Source organism: Saccoglossus kowalevskii, chromosome 1, assembly GCF_978046115.1.
Source record: "Saccoglossus kowalevskii chromosome 1, keSacKowa6.1, whole genome shotgun sequence".
Taxonomy (NCBI): Eukaryota; Metazoa; Hemichordata; class Enteropneusta; family Harrimaniidae; genus Saccoglossus; species Saccoglossus kowalevskii.
Window position 1 is genome coordinate 1,425,535 of NC_140641.1, and position 20,641 is coordinate 1,446,175.

The window sequence follows — 20,641 nt, forward strand, 5'->3', positions numbered from 1 at the left end:
CGTCACAAATGTCACGGATATATGATAAAATAAAAAATGTATTTATAAAACATTGGATTAACTCAATTAATGATGATAACAGACAAAACACTAATACAAAAAACAAACTGAGGACTTACAAAAAATTTAAAACAAACTTCATTTTGGAAAACTACTTAATTAAGCTAAAAAATAAAGAACTGAAAAGTACCCTAACTAAATTCAGACTGAGCAATCACAGTTTAGAAATTGAAAAAGGAAGACACAACAGAATCAAAAGTAGCGACAGAATCTGCAAATTGTGTAATAAAAATGATATTGAAGATGAACATCACTTCCTCATAATATGCCCAGTATATAGTAAAGAGAGGGTCGTTTTATACAATGAAGCAGAAAAGATTATTCCTGACTTTACTAATCTCACACCTGAAAATAAATTCATAAAAATAATGTCAAATAATAACTTAGCAATTCCTCTGGCACAATATCTGAAATACAGCTTTGCTATTAGACAGCAGCACCTTCTTAGTCATTAACTTTTTTTTTAAACCTATTCATTGGGTTTTTGTTTTTATATTCAGTTTAGTTTTTTGTTGGTGTTTCATTTTACTTTATTATATATTTCCGTTACTAACTTCAATTTAGTCTGTTTCTGGTTGTCTTTTAACTATTAGCCATTGTAATTTGATTAATTTTTATCTGTAATTTTTGTTGTTGTTGTTGTAACCTTTAACCTCCTTCAGTAGGTTGTTATGAGTTAATAAATTGATTGATCTAGTATGCCAAGCTAAGCCAATTAGGTGGAATGAACTGAATCACAATATACCTCTCAGTTTATGCAAATCACACTCTTAATGTTTCAAATGGTCGTCTGGTGGCCATTCTGTTTTATTGAATGTTATTCCAGAACCATATCTCTGACATGCCTTGTTCTAACTTAATTTATGCATTTTCTTATATTATATGCACATTTGATTAGATTTTGCGCTCACATCTGGTATTATGCTGGTATGAGTGTTATGTAATAGTTAGATCAGTTCTAATAAATCTTCAAAGGGAGGTTTAATCTTTAATCTTCATTATTTTAAAGCCTTTACGTAAGTGTAATTTGTTCACACATAGTATTGTACTACATCTGTCAACAGAATCGCAACAATCCATCTTCAGTACACAATTCTGATGACTTGGATGACAGGTTAATGCAGCATGATGAGATCACTTCATCCAATTCTCATAATAACACAAGTATTCCTATTCTTCAACCTCGGTCAGGTATGTACACTATGTGTTCTACATAATACTATGTCAGGTATGTACACTATGTGTTCTACATAATACTATGTCAAGTATGTACACTGTGTGTTCTACATAATACTATGTCAAACATCTACACAATACTTTGTCAGGCATGTACACTGTTCTACATAGTACTATGTCAGGTATGTACACTGTGTGTTCTACATAATACTATGTCAAGTATGTACACTATGTGTTCTACATAGTACTATGTCAGGTATGTACACTGTGTGTTCTACATAATACTATGTCAAACATCTACACAATACTTTGTCAGGCATGTACACTGTTCTACATAGTACTATGTCAGGTATGTACACTATGTGTTTTACATAATACTATGTCAGGTATGTACACCATGTGTTCTACATAATACTATGTCAAGTATGTACACTGTGTGTTCTACATAATACTATGTCAAACATCTACACAATACTTTGTCAGGCATGTACACTGTTCTACATAGTACTATGTCAGGTATGTACACTGTGTGTTCTACATAATACTATGTCAAGTATGTACACTATGTGTTCTACATAGTACTATGTCAGGTATGTACACTGTGTGTTCTACATAATACTATGTCAAACATCTACACAATACTTTGTCAGGCATGTACACTGTTCTACATAGTACTATGTCAGGTATGTACACTATGTGTTTTACATAATACTATGTCAGGTATGTACACCATGTGTTCTACATAATACTATGTCAGGTATGTACACTATGTGTTTTACATAATACTATGTCAGGTAAGTACACTATGTGTTTTACATAATACTATGTCAAACATCTACACAATACTTTGTCAGGCATGTACACTGTTCTACATAGTACTATGTCAGGTATGTACACCATGTGTTCTACATAATACTATGTCAGGTAAGTACACTATGTGTTTTACATAATACTATGTCAAACATCTACACAATACTTTGTCAGGCATGTACACTGTTCTACATAGTACTATGTCAGGTATGTACACTATGTGTTTTACATAATACTATGTCAGGTAAGTACACTGTGTTCTACATAATACTATGTCAAACATCTACACAATACTTTGTCAGGCATGTACACTGTTCTACATAGTACTATGTCAGGTATGTACACTATGTGTTTTACATAATACTATGTCAGGTATGTACACCATGTGTTCTACATAATACTATGTCAGGTAAGTACACTGTGTTCTACATAATACTATGTCAAACATCTACACAATACTTTGTCAGGCATGTACACTGTTCTACATAGTACTATGTCAGGTATGTACACTGTGTGTTCTACATAATACTATGTCAAGTATGTACACTATGTGTTCTACATAGTACTATGTCAGGTATGTACACTGTGTGTTCTACATAATACTATGTCAAACATCTACACAATACTTTGTCAGGCATGTACACTGTTCTACATAGTACTATGTCAGGTATGTACACTATGTGTTTTACATAATACTATGTCAGGTATGTACACTATGTGTTTTACATAATACTATGTCAGGTAAGTACACTATGTGTTTTACATAATACTATGTCAGGTAAGTACACTATGTGTTTTACATAATACTATGTCAAACATCTACACAATACTTTGTCAGGCATGTACACTGTTCTACATAGTACTATGTCAGGTATGTACACCATGTGTTCTACATAATACTATGTCAGGTAAGTACACTATGTGTTTTACATAATACTATGTCAAACATCTACACAATACTTTGTCAGGCATGTACACTGTTCTACATAGTACTATGTCAGGTATGTACACTATGTGTTTTACATAATACTATGTCAGGTAAGTACACTGTGTTCTACATAATACTATGTCAAACATCTACACAATACTTTGTCAGGCATGTACACTGTTCTACATAGTACTATGTCAGGTATGTACACTATGTGTTTTACATAATACTATGTCAGGTATGTACACCATGTGTTCTACATAATACTATGTCAGGTAAGTACACTGTGTGTTCTACATAATACTATGTCAAACATCTACACAATACTTTGTCAGGCATGTACACTGTTCTACATAGTACTATGTCAGGTATGTACACTATGTGTTTTACATAATACTATGTCAGGTATGTACACCATGTGTTCTACATAATACTATGTCAGGTATGTACACTATGTGTTCTACATAATACTATGTCAAGTATGTACACTATGTGTTCTACATAGTACTATGTCAGGTATGTACACCATGTGTTCTACATAATACTATGTCAGGTATGTACACTGTGTTCTACATAGTACTATGTCAGGTATGTACACTGTGTTCTACATAGTACTATGTCAGGTAAGTACACTATGTGTTCTACATAATACTATGTCAGGTATGTACACTATGTGTTTTACATAATACTATGTCAAGTATGTACACTATGTGTTCTACATAGTACTATGTCAGGTATGTACACTGTGTGTTCTACATAATACTATGTCAAGTATGTACACTATGTGTTCTACATAGTACTATGTCAGGTATGTACACTGTGTGTTCTACATAATACTATGTCAAACATCTACACAATACTTTGTCAGGCATGTACACTGTTCTACATAGTACTTTGTTAGGTATGTACACCATGTGTTCTACATAATACTATGTCAGGTAAGTACACTATGTGTTCTACATAGTACTATGTCAGGTAAGTACACTATGTGTTTTACATAATACTATGTCAAACATCTACACAATACTTTGTCAGGCATGTACACTGTTCTACATAGTACTATGTCAGGTATGTACACTATGTGTTTTACATAATACTATGTCAGGTATGTACACCATGTGTTCTACATAATACTATGTCAGGTAAGTACACTATGTGTTTTACATAATACTATGTCAAACATCTACACAATACTTTGTCAGGCATGTGCACTGTTCTACATAGTACTATGTCAGGTATGTACACTATGTGTTTTACATATTACTATGTCAGGTATGTACACCATGTGTTCTACATAATACTATGTCAGGTATGTACACTATGTGTTTTACATAATACTATGTCAGGTAAGTACACTATGTGTTCTACATAGTACTATGTCAGGTATGTACACTGTGTGTTTCACATAATACTATGTCAAACATCTACACAATACTTTGTCAGGCATGTACACTGTTCTACATAGTACTATGTCAGGTAAGTACACTATGTGTTTTACATAATACTATGTCAAACATCTACACAATACTTTGTCAGGCATGTACACTGTTCTACATAGTACTATGTCAGGTATGTACACCATGTGTTCTACATAATACTATGTCAGGTAAGTACACTGTGTGTTCTACATAATACTATGTCAAACATCTACACAATACTTTGTCAGGTATGTACACTATGTGTTTTACATAATACTATGTCAGGTATGTACACCATGTGTTCTACATAATACTATGTTAGGTATGTACACTATGTGTTCTACATAATACTATGTCAAGTATGTACACTATGTGTTCTACATAGTACTATGTCAGGTATGTACACTGTGTGTTCTACATAATACTATGTCAAACATCTACACAATACTATGTCAGGTAAGTACACTGTGTTCTACATAGTACTATGTCAGGTAAGTACACTATGTGTTCTACATAATACTATGTCAGGTATGTACACTATGTGTTTTACATAATACTATGTCAGGTATGTACACCATGTGTTCTACATAATACTATGTCAGGTAAGTACACTGTGTTCTACATAATACTACTATGTCAGGTAAGTACACTGTGTTCTACACAAAACTATGTCAGGTAAGTACACTATGTGTTCTACACAAAACTATGTCAGGTATGTACACTGTGTGTTCTACATAATACTATGTCAAACATCTACACAATACTATGTCAGGTAAGTACACTGTTCTACATAGTACTATGTCAGGTAAGTACACTATGTGTTTTACATAATACTATGTCAGGTAAGTACACTGTGTGTTCTACATAATACTACTATGTCAGGTAAGTACACTGTGTTCTACACAAAGCTATGTCAGGTAAGTACACTATGTGTTCTACACAAAACTATGTCAGGTATGTACACTGTGTTCTACATAATACTATGTCAGGTATGTACACTATGTGTTTTACATAATACTATGTCTGGTATGTACACCATGTGTTCTACATAATACTATGTCAGGTAAGTACACTGTGTGTTCTACATACTACTATGTCAGGTATGTACACTGTGTTCTACACAAAACTATGTCAGGTATGTACACTGTGTGTTCTACTATGTCAGGTAAGTACACTGTGTGTTCTACATAATACTATGTCAGGTAAGTACACCATGTGTTCTACATAATACTATGTCAGGTAAGTACACTGTTCTACACAAAACTATGTCAGGTATGTACACTGTGTGTTCTACTATGTCAGGTATGTACACTGTGTGTTCTACACAATACTATGTCAGGTAAGTACACTGTGTTCTACATAGTACTATGTCAGGTAAGTACACTATGTGTTTTACATAATACTGTGTCAGGTATGTACACCATGTGTTCTACATAATACTATGTCAGGTAAGTACACTGTGTGTTCTACATAATACTACTATGTCAGGTAAGTACACTGTGTTCTACACAAAACTATGTCAGGTAAGTACACTATGTGTTCTACACAAAACTATGTCAGGTATGTACACTGTGTTCTACATAGTACTATGTCAGGTAAGTACACTATGTGTTCTACATAATACTATGTCAGGTATGTACACTATGTGTTTTACATAATACTATGTCAGGTATGTACACCATGTGTTCTACATAATACTATGTCAGGTAAGTACACTGTGTTCTACATAATACTACTATGTCAGGTATGTACACCATGTGTTCTACATAATACTATGTCAGGTAAGTACACCATGTGTTCTACATAATACTATGTCAGGTAAGTACACTGTGTTCTACACAAAACTATGTCAGGTATGTACACTGTGTGTTCTACTATGTCAGGTATGTACACTGTGTGTTCTACATAATACTATGTCAGGTATGTACACTATGTCTTCTACATAACATGTTGTAGACATTCAATTTACACTATCATGCTATTCTTTTATTTTTTGTGAACTTGTGCATGCAAACTACTATTTAGTCCCCGTTCGGACACAGTTTTGACATGTTTTGACCTCCCTGTGTCCGTGCGCGCGTCCGGACATGTATCTTAGAAATGCCGGGACCAATCACAATCAAACTTCACATATACATCGTACATGATATTATACATATGCACGTCAATTTGTTTCACGGTCTGATTCAAGATGGCCGAATGGCGGCCATTTTTGTGCTAAAAATCATCAAAATCAAGCATTTCTCGGCTGTTTACAGATAGATTTTGTTCAAACTTGGTATATACATTGACGTTGATGCACATTATTTTGTTTTACGATCTGATTCAAGATGGTCGAATGGCGGTCATTTTTGTGCTGAAAAATCCTAAAAATCAAGCATTTCCCGGCTGTTTATGAGGTATGTACGACCTAGAAAATATGCCATATGCGAGTACCAATTTGTGAGTCGCAAGTAGCAAAAGATGCCATATGTGAGTAGTAAAAACGGCATATGCAAGTGGTAAAATGTATCATTTGCGAGAGGCAAAAAAGGCCCATGCGACGGGTCAAATGTGTTGTTTGCTAGTGGTAAAACAAAGGCCAGGAAAACATGTGTATGCGAGGGGTGAAATGACTCATTTGTTAGTGGTAAACATTATCCGTTAGAATGCGTACAGGACCTTGGTACATGTACTACAGAAATGCCAGTTTGATCAACTGCTGGATTTGCTTGTGTATAATAACGTATGTTCAAATGCGTTTTATCATAATAAAATCAAATAATTACCATGGCGGTAAGGAGAATAAAATAATATGGTCAAGATCAAGAGTAAAATGACATTTTAAAAAGATGACTTTGTGAAATACATTACAAACGGCAAGGTGACGAGTGTCATATTGACTGCAAGGTAAATCGTGATAAATTTAAATCACACGATGCAATCGTCGTTCGGATACAACACAACTTGCTATCTATAATTATATGCACGCAATCTGACCCTTTGACCTAGATTTGGCTGGGATTGACTATTTTATTTTAAACAATATTTTGACGTAACACACTGCTACAAAATGTATTTCAACAGAAGTACGATATAGTTGTCTGGGTTTCTTTTCCTGATTGCATTGAGTCTTTGCAATGTGTTTACGATTTGTATAATTATTGTTGTTTTCCCCCAAGGCGAAGACAAGCCGAAGGACCATGAAGCTAAATAGAAGTCCCACGCATGGACTGAATGAAAGAAAATATTTCTAAGGCTAAAATAAAACCTAATATTACACTTTTTTGTGTATTTGTAAATTTTGCATATATTTAGTATGACAGTACATGTATGTTTGTAAATATCTAGAAAAATCTCGTCTTTCGTTAATAATTTCATTTGTTTGGAATGTCTACCGATCGTGTCCCAATAATATCGTTACCTGTTGGTTTCTCCAAACGGTCCCGACGTCCGTCATTCGACACTCACTGAAAAACATCGGTATATTTTGACAAAGGGGATGGGATTTGACCTCAGTTCATGTCTTGTCTGGGACAAAATTACTTTGAATCTAGCCATTGTTTTTATTGGCTCGCGTGTGAGTTTTTATTCAACAAGTTTATCTGTACTGATGATAACTGTACTTCTGTGATTATTTCAACGCTAACATGTCCATTCTTATTTTAACGCTAACATGTCCATTCTTATTTCAACGCTAACATGTCCATTCTTATTTTAAAGAAACATACAACTTTTCACTACTTATACAAGTAAAGTGGTTAGGTCGAAGTGTTTGGGGCATTGAGGCTAAGTCTTCTATTTACCCATAAATGTTGTCTCTCTACACCGATGAAGCAACGGCAGACGCTTCTTTGTTTAAATTTGTTTCAAAATCAATTTGATCGGGATTGCCTGTAAATACACTCCATGTGTGAAGGACATCACATGCACTTTATTTAGTACTAATTCGTGTCGATGTATTATCTTGGAATTGTATGTTAGTTTACATTTGGCTTGTAGCAAATTTAACACCTCTCCGAGGTGTGACTATTTTTGAAGCCTGCCATTGTTTTTATTTAACCGGCGGCGCGTGACACATGAATTCCCTTTTATAGTCGCGACCCTTTTGTGACCACCCGTTTTTACTGACTACAATTATAATTCTATGATTATTTAACGCAGACCACGGGTTCATACTAATTTTACCGAAACAAAGAAAAATTGTCACATGTTAATGTGGTGTGTGATGGCTGTTTCATGAAGACACCTTCATGGTCGTTTATCAAATTATTGTGCTGTCATGTTTTCTGTGCGAACATCGATTCTATGCAGACTACTGAACGAACTTTTTGATTATAAGCACTCAAATGAATAATAAACAAAAGCACTACATGGAAATAGTAGTTCAAGCTTAATTTATTTGCGTCCTTCACAATGTTATCCGCGTACACTGGCCGACTGCAATGTTGAGTACCGGGTGGTGTGCGCTGGTTGACACCTACATGTAGGCTACTTGTTCGCGTTCGGTTGACACCTATTTGCTACCATTATTTTTATATATGAATCACACCTAAAGTAAAAACCTTAACAGCATAATGCCAATCTTAACCAACCATGTACACATCATTTCCTAATCATGGTAAATATTTGATTTTATCATGATAAAACGCATTTGAACGTACGTTATTTATCATACACAGGCAAATCCAGCCGTTGATCAAACTGGCATTTCTGTAGTACATGTACCAAAGGTTCCGTACGCATTCTAAAGGATAATGTTTACCACTCACAAATGACTCATTTTACCCCTCCCATACACCCATTTTCCTGGCCTTTGTTTTACCACTCGCAAACACATTTGACCCCTCGCATAGGCCTTTTTTGCCTCTCGCAAATGATACATTTTACCACTCGCATATGTCGTTTTTACTACTCGCATATGGCATATTTTGCTACTTGCGACTCGCAAATTGTTACTGGCATATGGCATATTTTCTAGGTTGCACATACCTCTGTTTACAGATGGATTTGGTTCAAACTGGGTATATACATTAGACATTATGGGACCTTCATGCAAATAATTTTGTTTTTCAGATGAGATTCAAAATGGCCGACTGGCGGTTCTCGTGCCATATCTGACTTGCTTTCACTGATTATGTTCAAATTTTAAATATTCATTATACATCATGTCATAGATAGACAGATATATTGGTTTGACGATCCTATTCAAAATGGCCAAATGGTGGCTATTTTTGTGCTAAAAAATCATCAAATATTAAGCATTTCTGGCATTTATGGATGGATTTCATTCAAACTTGGTACATACATTAGACATTACAGGTTCCTGATGCACATCATATTTTTTTCAGATCTGATTCAAAATGGCTGTCTCGTGACCATTTTGTTTTAATGAATGGGCTTCTAGACCCATATCTCCGACTTGTTTTGACTGATTATATTCAAATTTTAAATATTCCTTATACATCATGTCATAGATAAACAGATATATTGGTTTGACGATCCTATTCAGAATGGCCGAATGGTGTTCATTTTTGTGCTAAAAAATCATCAAATATCAAGCATTTCTGGATGGATTTCATTCAAACTTGGTACATATATTAGACATTACAGGTTCCTGATGCACATCATATTTTTTTCAGATCTGATTCAAAATGGCTGGCTGGCGGCCATTTTGTTTTAATGATTGGGCTTCTAGAGCCATACCTCTTAAAGGAAAGGTCAATCCTGTCAATATTGTTGGCCATATAGCAGCAGTTATGTACACTTATTTAAATAATGGACAAAACAAATAAAAAAAATTAAAAATTAATAGAGTTATGATACCATATAATATTCCATATAGTCGCCGCCATTTTGGCAATTTTCAAGCGCCCTCTATTGGGTCAGACGAGAATGCGAGCAGGATTTATTTGTGCACTGTGACGTCAAAGGCTAGGTTAATTAGTGTCCAACTTAGAGGGTCACACAATGTATAATGGGAGAGAAAAGTAATCACTTAGAGAGTCATAATTCATCGTGCAACTTTCAAGTAAGTGATGGCCGTCTGCAAATACACTACTCATTTTGCCCAATCTTCCGCTTTTACAAAATAGAATTCCCTTCTATCGACTATCAACATTCTAACATGTTTGTATTTTCTGCTGTGACAAAGCAAGAGTATTTTTGCACCCCAGTTTTGCTACTTCCGGGAAAGTAGTATATCGACTGCTTACTGGTTAATTTCCGACCGTGCGGTTTTGTCCGACGGGAAACCGACCACATTTTAATCGTTTTTTTTAGCTCGCTGGCTCACTCATTGAAAACACCGTCCGCTCGCCCAAACACTGATCACTGATACATGAGTGGTCGAAATTGTGGTTTTGATAGTAAAGTATGAAAATACTATTATTAAATTTCGAACGACACTTCAAATCTATAGTTGTACGACACTTGTATCGTTCGAGAAAGCAACTGCACTGGAACCTTCTGTTAGGAGAAACGAGAAGATTATTAATGATTAATTCCAAAAATAACGATACCAAAACCACATTGGCATTTGACATTCAATTTTCAAAATTAAGTCACGATCAGTGTCGTAAATTATTCCCACAATATAATAATTTCGAATAAAACGGCCACATGCCCTGAAAAAATCGTACAGAGCTTGACATGTATGAATAACTTATTCGGCTTCAGAAAAAAAACGTGTCAAATTTAATTATTGTCATAAATATTTGGTGACCAGTCGATGAACAATTCGAAACTCAGGATTCACACGCGAAAGTCCTTCGATACTGAAAATCATTGACCCTACTCTGGTTTACCTTATTTCACAACTTGCAAATAAAACTGATTCGCCGTGAACTCTAATATATCTCAGCCTATTTTTTTAGTCCCCGCAGTCCGAAAACGAGGACTTATGTTTTTACCTCCGTGTGTCCTTGCGTGTGTGCGTTCGTCTGTGCGTGCGTCCGGACCTGTATCTTAGAAATGCCTGGACCAATCACAATCAAACTTCCTTAGTTATTGACTGGACATAAGTGAGAGATTATGGTTACTTCCTTAGTAACCGGGAACCGCACGACTGAGTTTATTGTGGCAGCTACTGCAATTTTTAATGTAGGCCAGCTGTGATCAGTTTGAATCGCTGCGTGCTTTCTACACAATGTCCAAGTTTCCGACAACGATCATATATATATATATATATGCGGTAATAGAGGAATTAATACACAACTACATGAATATTGAAACTCGACAGCACTGTTTCGTAAGGTACAAGTACCTCACTCATCAGGAGCTTTATGTTTAATTCACTGCACCAACGAGCATACATATACTTCGCAAATTAACAATTAAAAATAAAAAACATACAGGTTTAAGTGTTACATAATAAGGCTTTTGATCTGTGTCGGCATGATGATACGAGTTCATTTCTTTTGTTTAGTGTGGAGTGGTGAGGTCTAAAAATTATTATAAATTTTCCTTCAAACATAGAATGCATCGTTTGCTGGAGCTACTGTACGGGCTACCACGAGCAAAAATTTTCCATGTTATTCTGTGCTCAATATTTTTTTCTTTGAGTGACCAAACATGTTTACTTAGTTCTGTCGCATTTCTAGAGGCCTGATTATGAAATGAGACAGTGTGGTTTCTGTACCTTGTTTTGAATTCATTTCCAGTGAGACCGACGTACGTTTCGCTAGTTTGTTTGTCTAAGCGCGTAACTTCCGCTTGGTATATCACACCGGACTGCAAACACTTCCCGTCCAGTGGACATGCCGTTTTTTTCTGACAATTGCATAGTTTGTTGACTTTCGTTTTATCAGTTGTGGTGCTCTTATCAGTCGCGAGTTGCCGTTTGTTTTTACTGTTGATGGTATCTTTTACACCGTGGCGCCACCCTACAAAAGAGCTCTACATGAAAGCGGCTACAAACACCAATTAAAGTTTGAGTCCCCCACCGAGAAGGGTAAAAAAAACCGGCCACGCAGTAATGTCCTTTGGTACAACCCACCATATAGCTGCAACGTCCGTAACAGTATCGGCAAGCGATTCTTGGATTTAATTGATAAGTGTTTCCTGACTGGCAATAATCTCACGAAAATATTCAACCGAAATACCATCAAAGTCAGCTATAGCTGTATGAACAATATAAAAGATACCATCAACAGTAAAAACATACGGCAACTCGCGACTGATAAGAGCGTCGTCGTCTGTCGTCGTCCGTGTGAATGTTTTACTTTTTCGACTTCTTCTTGAGAACTACAAGCCTGAATGCTTTGATACTTGGTGTATATGTACCTTGGGTACATATTGAAAGTAAGCCTCAAAGACCCGTTGGATTCCTCTCTCAGATTTGTTCATTTCATGATGATATCTTCAATTCTCTAATTTTGGTGAATATTTTTTTTCATTTTTGGTAAAAAGTGATATTTTCGACTTCTTGTTAAAAACCGCAAGTCCGGTTGTTTTTATATTACATATATAGGTACTACATGTGGACCTCTTTCAGATTTGTTCATTTTGTAATGATATCTTTAATTCTCTAATTTTGGTGAATATTTTTGTCATTTTTGGTAAAAAGTGATATTTTTGACTTCTTGTTAAAAACCGCAAGTCCGGTTGTTTTTATATTACATATATAGGTACTACATGTGGACCTCTTTCAGATTTGTTAATTTTGTGGTGATATCTTCAATTATCCAATTTTGATGATTATTTTTGTCATTTTTGGTGAAAAGTGATATTTTTTAATTTTTGTTGAAAACAGCAAGTCCCATTGCTTTGATACTATACATACTGTTCATTTTCTGATGATATCTTCTGTTCTTTTATTAAAATGTGCATTGCTAACAGCGAGGCTATCTCAGCCGATAGGCTTCTTGTTTATATAGTCCCCAGTGGATCGGTGCCGGTAAACCCATTTACTTGGCAAATTTTGCCATCACACATCGTCCTTTACCGATCACTCTTCCTGCGATCACCATTTTCCTGTTTATTTGGAACTCTTTTTTTCTTGTTTTTCAAAAGACGTTAAAATTCTCTCGACTGAGGAAAAATAACATTCGGAATTTGAACATTTAAATTGGGATCCCCAGCTGTGCCGTGTGTCTTCCTTCAATGTCAAATCCTTTCATTGCAACTTGAGCACTGCAATGGCGCCGAGAAAGTTAGCTATTTAAGGTCTCATGCCGCTAATTAACCAATGGCTGCTCGTAGCCCTCAATTTAAATGCCCAGCAAGAACCAATGAAATTTTTTAAATATTATTTTTCTCAGGTGCTCCCTGTTTGAGGGCATAATCACCTGGGTCAGAGGTGAGACCAACATGTGGTCTTTTGTTTACTACTTAGCGACTGTGTACCTGTGGGTTTATTCTGTGTGTTAATGTGGTGTTTTTCCAGTGATTTCTCTTGGTGCAATCCAAATACAGTAGGTGTGTCTTGTTTACCTGAGATTTGCAAGAGTTTGAGCTGGCCAACATGTTAGTTTTTTTCATATGGTTGATTACTGGCATGTTGATTTCCCATTTTTGAGCCATATTTTCAACTTTCTTCGTCATTTTCATATAGCAATCTCGTCATATGTTAACACTGTCGTCTATGGAAATTAAATTAGTGGTATGAGCCCTAATGTAGACATCGATCAGTCTCAGCGATCCATCTGTGTCAGCCACTCCATCATCGTCACCATGTGATGATAATTTCCCTTCTGATGCACTTCTTGGGACTTCTTCTAGTTCTTCAATGTCTGAGCTACATGTAGATAAATGTTGCACTGTCACAGCAGTATCGTCGGAGTCCAAACATTCGCTGGACTCATACCACGATCGATGGTTTTTCTTGAGACTAAGTTTTGCTTCTTCGGACATTGGAGTCATATTCTTCCTTTTTTGTCCCTTCCTTCTCGTAATTTCTAATAATAATTCTAATAACAATTTTAAGGAGCGTTAATTTTTGGATGTGTTGTCACACACAGTGTACTAATATAGAACGATCACAAAGACAGAGCGTGTGTGCGTTGTTTCCGTTGCTAAGTAGGCCAACTTATGCAAATTAGGTCAATATTTATTGTTTGCGCTCAAAGCCGATTATCCTGAAATAAAAGTGAGCGGTCTGCTGTTTTAAACACATGTCCTAACCTTTTTGTTAAAAATGCCTTTTTTGGGTGTACTGGTTAATATTTTGAGTGGGAAACACATCCATTGCATGCAGATAGACAAATGCCACCAAACTAAACAATAAACAAAAAAAGTATAAAATAGTGACTGTTATGTCAACTACATCCTTAATTCATGCATTATATTTGGATTATTTAATTTGTTGTATATATATAAACAAGAGTTTCATCAGATTTTTGAGATGGTTAGTTATTAGAATTTGTGAAGTTCATCTTATCTCATCCTCAATTTTGATTTTACCATGGAGGTAAAAATTCTTATTACCTCCATGATTTTACTGAATGATATCTTGTTTATCACATTTTCAGCATTTACAATTGGAAACAAGCAAAGTTTAGACGACGTCAATCCTAAATTTACAATGAGAAGAGAAATGGAACGAGTAAGGGAAGAAATGGAACAGTTAGAGCAACTCAGAAGGGTGCGTATGATTTTGGATGCATATACCCTAGGGTTAGGGATATTCTAATTACTTTTCTGAAAGATATGTTTTGTGTTCGTCAGTTTATTCATGCATGCATCTGATTTGATTTCGTTGAGATTTTTGGCCTTTTACTTTCTCTGTTCATCATTAGATGAAGAGAAAGCTGACAAACATAACAATAGGAAGTGGAAATTAGCACATTAGCTGTAAAATATGAAGTGGAAACAAGCACATTAGCTATATAATAGAAAGTTGAAACTAGTACACTGTTACTAAAAAAGACGGTTAGGAAACGAACCATGTTCTTTTCATTGGATGCGTGTCGCAGGCAAACATTTGAAACAAAAGACGTACTAATCTGTGATAAATCATTAACATAAAATGCAGACAGGAAATCACGCAAATATGACGTCATTTTTCCCAGAGTTCATTGCAATCAACAACTGCATGCCATTTTATTGTGTCTGTGTCGATACTTTCAGTAATACTAAAGTGTAAGTTGTTACAGTGAATCCTGACAAAACCTGTCGCTCGGTTTTAAACTCAATACAAATTTGCCTGTCTTGTATGGCATTTTCGTTTTTAAAGAACAAGATCGGCAGAAAACTGAAATAAAAAAAACCACAAAACATGATCAGAAAAAAAGACGTCAAAGAAACCATACAAGTGTTTATATTTCAGCCATGCGAAAGTTTTAATGAGGAGCCATGATACCACATACATTTTGTTGGAATAAAACAAAAAGATAACTGAAATAACCCGCCCATGCTCTACAAAATGCATGTAAGCAGACCAAATATGCAACAACAGGCAGTTCCAATAAAATTAAGAATGGTTAAAAAAGGTTCGAAAAATTAATTTGGCGAAGAGACTGCTAGAAAGTTGTACCGACAGTTCAATGTGTTAAAAAATTGTAGCGTTGACTAAAACCACATTTAACGGCACGCTGAATATTGCAACATGAACAATTTACCAAAAAACTGAAACAAGGACAGACAAGAACAATTAAACAGACATTTTATGAAACTGGCGGAAAATGTTGAATACATTTTCAACGATTTCTACGGCGTCTACAAAAAAAGTGTTACGACTTTAAACAAAATGGCTGATACAGTGATGCGAAAGCAAAACGATCAAATTTACTCTAATAAGCCCCCAAATCGCACACAACCTTCATAAGTACGCACAGTAGTATACTAAAAATGCATTTGGTAGTATTTTTTATAATATAATGTATTTTAAAATAGTGACTTAGGGATTAGAATTTTCGTTACTTTTTCTTCCGGGACCCAAGCTTACTTTCATGACAACAGTGAAAACGATAAATGACGATTCTCGATTCTGAATGTTATCACAATCACAAAGAGTACTCATCGGAAATGTACGTGTCATTCTTCGTAGAGCTTTTGCACTAAACGTGGATATTCTATCGAAAACGAGCTTAAAATTTCAAATTCGCGGAACATCAAGTGATCGACACAAAAATGAAACAAAATAGTGGGCCTTGAAATCTCGAGCAATTGAAGGCGTACACAGCGTGACATGCATCCTTGAGGGATTAGACAGATTCACACCCTTTAACAATAGCGTTTCCTAACCGTCTTTTTTAGTAACCGTGGCTATACAATAGGAAGTAGAAACTAGCACATTAGCTATGTAATAGGAAGTGGAAACTAGCACATTAGCTATACAATAGGAAGTTGAAACTAGTACATTAGCTATACAATAGCAAGTTGAAACTAGTACATTAGCTATATAATAGGAAGTGGAAACTAGCACATTAGCTATATAATAGGAAGTGGAAACTAGCACTTTAGCTATGTAATAGGAAGTTGAAACTAGCACATTAGCTATACAATAGAAAGTTGAAACTAGTACATTAGCTATATAATAGGAAGTGGAAACTAGCACATTAGCTATATAATAGGAAGTGGAAACTAGCACTTTAGCTATATAATAGGAAGTGGAAACTAGCACATTAGCTATATAATAGGAAGTTGAAACAAGTACATTAGCTATACAATAGAAATTTGAAACTAGTACATTAGCTATATAATAGGAAGTGGAAACTAGCACTTTAGCTATGTAATAGGAAGTGGAAACTAGTACATTAGCTATATAAAAGGAAGTGGAAGTTAGTTCATTAGCTATACAATAGGAAATAGAAACGAGCGCTTTAGCTATATAATAGGAAGTGGAAACTAGTACATTAGCTATACAATAGGAAGTTGAAACTAGTACATTAGCTATACAATAGGAAGTTGAAACTAGTACATGAGCTATACAATAGGAAGTTGAAACTTGTACATTAGCTATATAATAGGAAGTTGAAACTAGTACATTAGCTATACAATAGGAAGTGGAAACTAGTACATTAGCTATATAATAGGAAGTGGAAACTAGTACATTAGCTATACAATAGGAAGTGGAAACTAGCACTTTAGCTATGTAATATGAAGTGGAAACTAGCACATTAGCTATATAAAAGGAAGTGGAAGTTAGTTCATTAGCTGTACAATAGGAAATGGAAACTAGCGCTTTAGCTATATATTAAGAAGTGGAAACTAGTACATTAGCTATACAATAGGAAGTGGAAATTAGTACATTAGCTATATCAAAGGAATTGGAAGTTAGTTCATTAGCTATATAATAGGAAGTGGAAACTAGTACTTTAGCTATGTAATAGAAAGTTGAAACTAGTACATTAGCTATATAATAGGAAGTGGAAACTAGCACATTAGCTATACAATAGGAAGTTGAAACTAGTATATTACCTATATAATATAGGAAGTTGAAACTAGTACATTAGCTATATAATAGGAAGTGGAAACTAGTACTTTAGCTATGTAATAGGAAGTTGAGTCTAGTACATTAGCTATATAAAAGGAAGTGGAAGTTAGTTCATTAGCTATACAATAGGAAGTGGAAACTAGTACTTTAGCTATGTAATAGAAAGTTGAAACTAGTACATTAGCTATATAATAGGAAGTGGAAACTAGCACATTAGCTATACAATAGGAAGTTGAAACTAGTATATTAGCTATATAATATAGGAAGTTGAAACTAGTACATTAGCTATATAATAGGAAGTGGAAACTAGTACTTTAGCTATGTAATAGAAAGTTGAAACTAGTACATTAGCTATATAATAGGAAGTGGAAACTAGCACATTAGCGATACAATAGGAAGTTGAAACTAGTATATTAGCTATATAATATAGGAAGTTGAAACTAGTACATTAGCTATATAATAGGAAGTGGAAACTAGTACTTTAGCTATGTAATAGGAAGTGGAAACTAGCACATTAGCTATATAAAAGGAAGTGGAAGTTAGTTCATTAGCTGTACAATAGGAAATGGAAACTAGCGCTTTAGCTATATATTAAGAAGTGGAAACGAATACATTAGCTATACAATAGGAAGTGGAAACTAGTACATTAGCTATATAAAAGGAATTGGAAGTTAGTTTATTAGCTATATAATAGGAAGTGGAAACTAGTACTTTAGCTATGTAATAGGAAGTTGAAACTAGTACATTAGCTATATAATAGGAAGTGGAAACTAGCACATTAGCTATACAATAGGAAGTTGAAACTAGTATATTAGCTATATAATATAGGAAGTTGAAACTAGTACATTAGCTATATAATAGGAAGTGGAAACTAGTACTTTAGCTATATAATATAGGAAGTTGAAACTAGTACATTAGCTATACAATAGGAAGTGGAAACTAGCACTTTAGCTATGTAATAGGAAGTGGAAACTAGTACATTAGCTATATAAAAGGAAGTGGAAGTTAGTTCATTAGCTATACAATAGGAAATAGAAACTAGCGCTTTAGCTATATAATAGGAAGTGGAAACTAGTACATTATCTATACAATAGGAAGTTGAAACTAGCACATTAGCTATACAATAGGAAGTTGAAACTAGTACATTAGCTATATAATAGGAAGTTGAAACTAGTACATTAGCTATATAATAGGAAGTGGAAACTGGTACATTAGCTATATAAAAGGAATTGGAAGTTAGTTCATGAGCTATACAATAGGAAATGGAAACTAGCGCTTTAGCTATATAATAGGAAGTGGAAACTAGTACATTAGCTATATAAAAGGAAGTGGAAGTTAGTTCATTAGCTATACAATAGGAAATGGAAACTAGCGCTTTAGGTATATAATAGGAAGTGGAAACTAGTACATTAGCTATATAAAAGGAAGTGGAAGTTAGTTCATTAGCTATACAATAGGAAATGGAAACTAGCGCTTTAGCTATGTAATAGGAAGTTGAGTCTAGTACATTAGCTATATAATAGGAAGTTGAAACTAGTACATTAGCTATATAATAGGAAGTGGAAACTAGTACTTTAGCTATGTAATAGGAAGTTGAAACTAGTACATTAGCTATATAATCGGAAGTGGAAACTCGCACATTAGCTATTCAATAGGAAGTTGAAACTAGTACATTAGCTATATAATATAGGAAGTTGAAACTAGTACATTAGCTATATAATAGGAAGTGGAAACTAGTACTTTAGCTATGTAATAGGAAGTGGAAACTAGTACATTAGCTATATAAAAGGAAGTGGAAGTTAGTTCATTAGCTATACAATAGGAAATAGAAACTAGCGCTTTAGCTATATAATAGGAAGTGGAAACTAGTACATTATCTATACAATAGGAAGTTGAAACTAGCACATTAGCTATACAATAGGAAGTTGAAACTAGTACATTAGCTATATAATAGGAAGTTGAAACTAGTACATTAGCTATATAATAGGAAGTGGAAACTGGTACATTAGCTATATAAAAGGAATTGGAAGTTAGTTCATTAGCTATACAATAGGAAATGGAAACTAGCGCTTTAGCTATATAATAGGAAGTGGAAACTAGTACATTAGCTATATAAAAGGAAGTGGAAGTTAGTTCATTAGCTATACAATAGGAAATGGAAACTAGCGCTTTAGCTATATAATAGGAAGTGGAAACTAGTACATTAGCTATATAAAAGGAAGTGGAAGTTAGTTCATTAGCTATACAATAGGAAATGGAAACTAGCGCTTTAGCTATGTAATAGGAAGTTGAGTCTAGTACATTAGCTATATAATAGGAAGTTGAAACTAGTACATTAGCTATATAATAGGAAGTGGAAACTAGTACTTTAGCTATGTAATAGGAAGTTGAAACTAGTACATTAGCTATATAATCGGAAGTGGAAACTCGCACATTAGCTATTCAATAGGAAGTTGAAACTAGTACATTAGCTATATAATATAGGAAGTTGAAACTAGTACATTAGCTATATAATAGGAAGTGGAAACTAGTACTTTAGCTATGTAATAGGAAGTGGAAACTAGTACATTAGCTATATAAAAGGAAGTGGAAGTTAGTTCATTAGCTATACAATAGGAAATAGAAACTAGCGCTTTAGCTATATAATAGGAAGTGGAAACTAGTACATTATCTATACAATAGGAAGTTGAAACTAGCACATTAGCTATACAATAGGAAGTTGAAACTAGTACATTAGCTATATAATAGGAAGTTGAAACTAGTACATTAGCTATATAATAGGAAGTGGAAACTGGTACATTAGCTATATAAAAGGAATTGGAAGTTAGTTCATTAGCTATACAATAGGAAATGGAAACTAGCGCTTTAGCTATATAATAGGAAGTGGAAACTAGT

General features: G+C 34.5%; 1 protein-coding gene across 2 annotated transcripts in view; it reads left to right on the forward strand.

Moving 5' to 3' along the window:
* LOC102805680 (leucine-rich repeat and calponin homology domain-containing protein 2-like) overlaps positions 1-20,641 on the forward strand; it is a 210,610-nt gene that overhangs the window by 166,801 nt on the left and 23,168 nt on the right. For both annotated transcript variants that reach the window (XM_085498287.1, XM_085498289.1), the window contains 2 exons: positions 1,125-1,251; positions 14,841-14,953. In XM_085498287.1, coding sequence (XP_085354413.1) covers positions 1,125-1,251; positions 14,841-14,953 — 240 coding nt within the window. The remainder of the gene's footprint in view (positions 1-1,124; positions 1,252-14,840; positions 14,954-20,641) is intronic.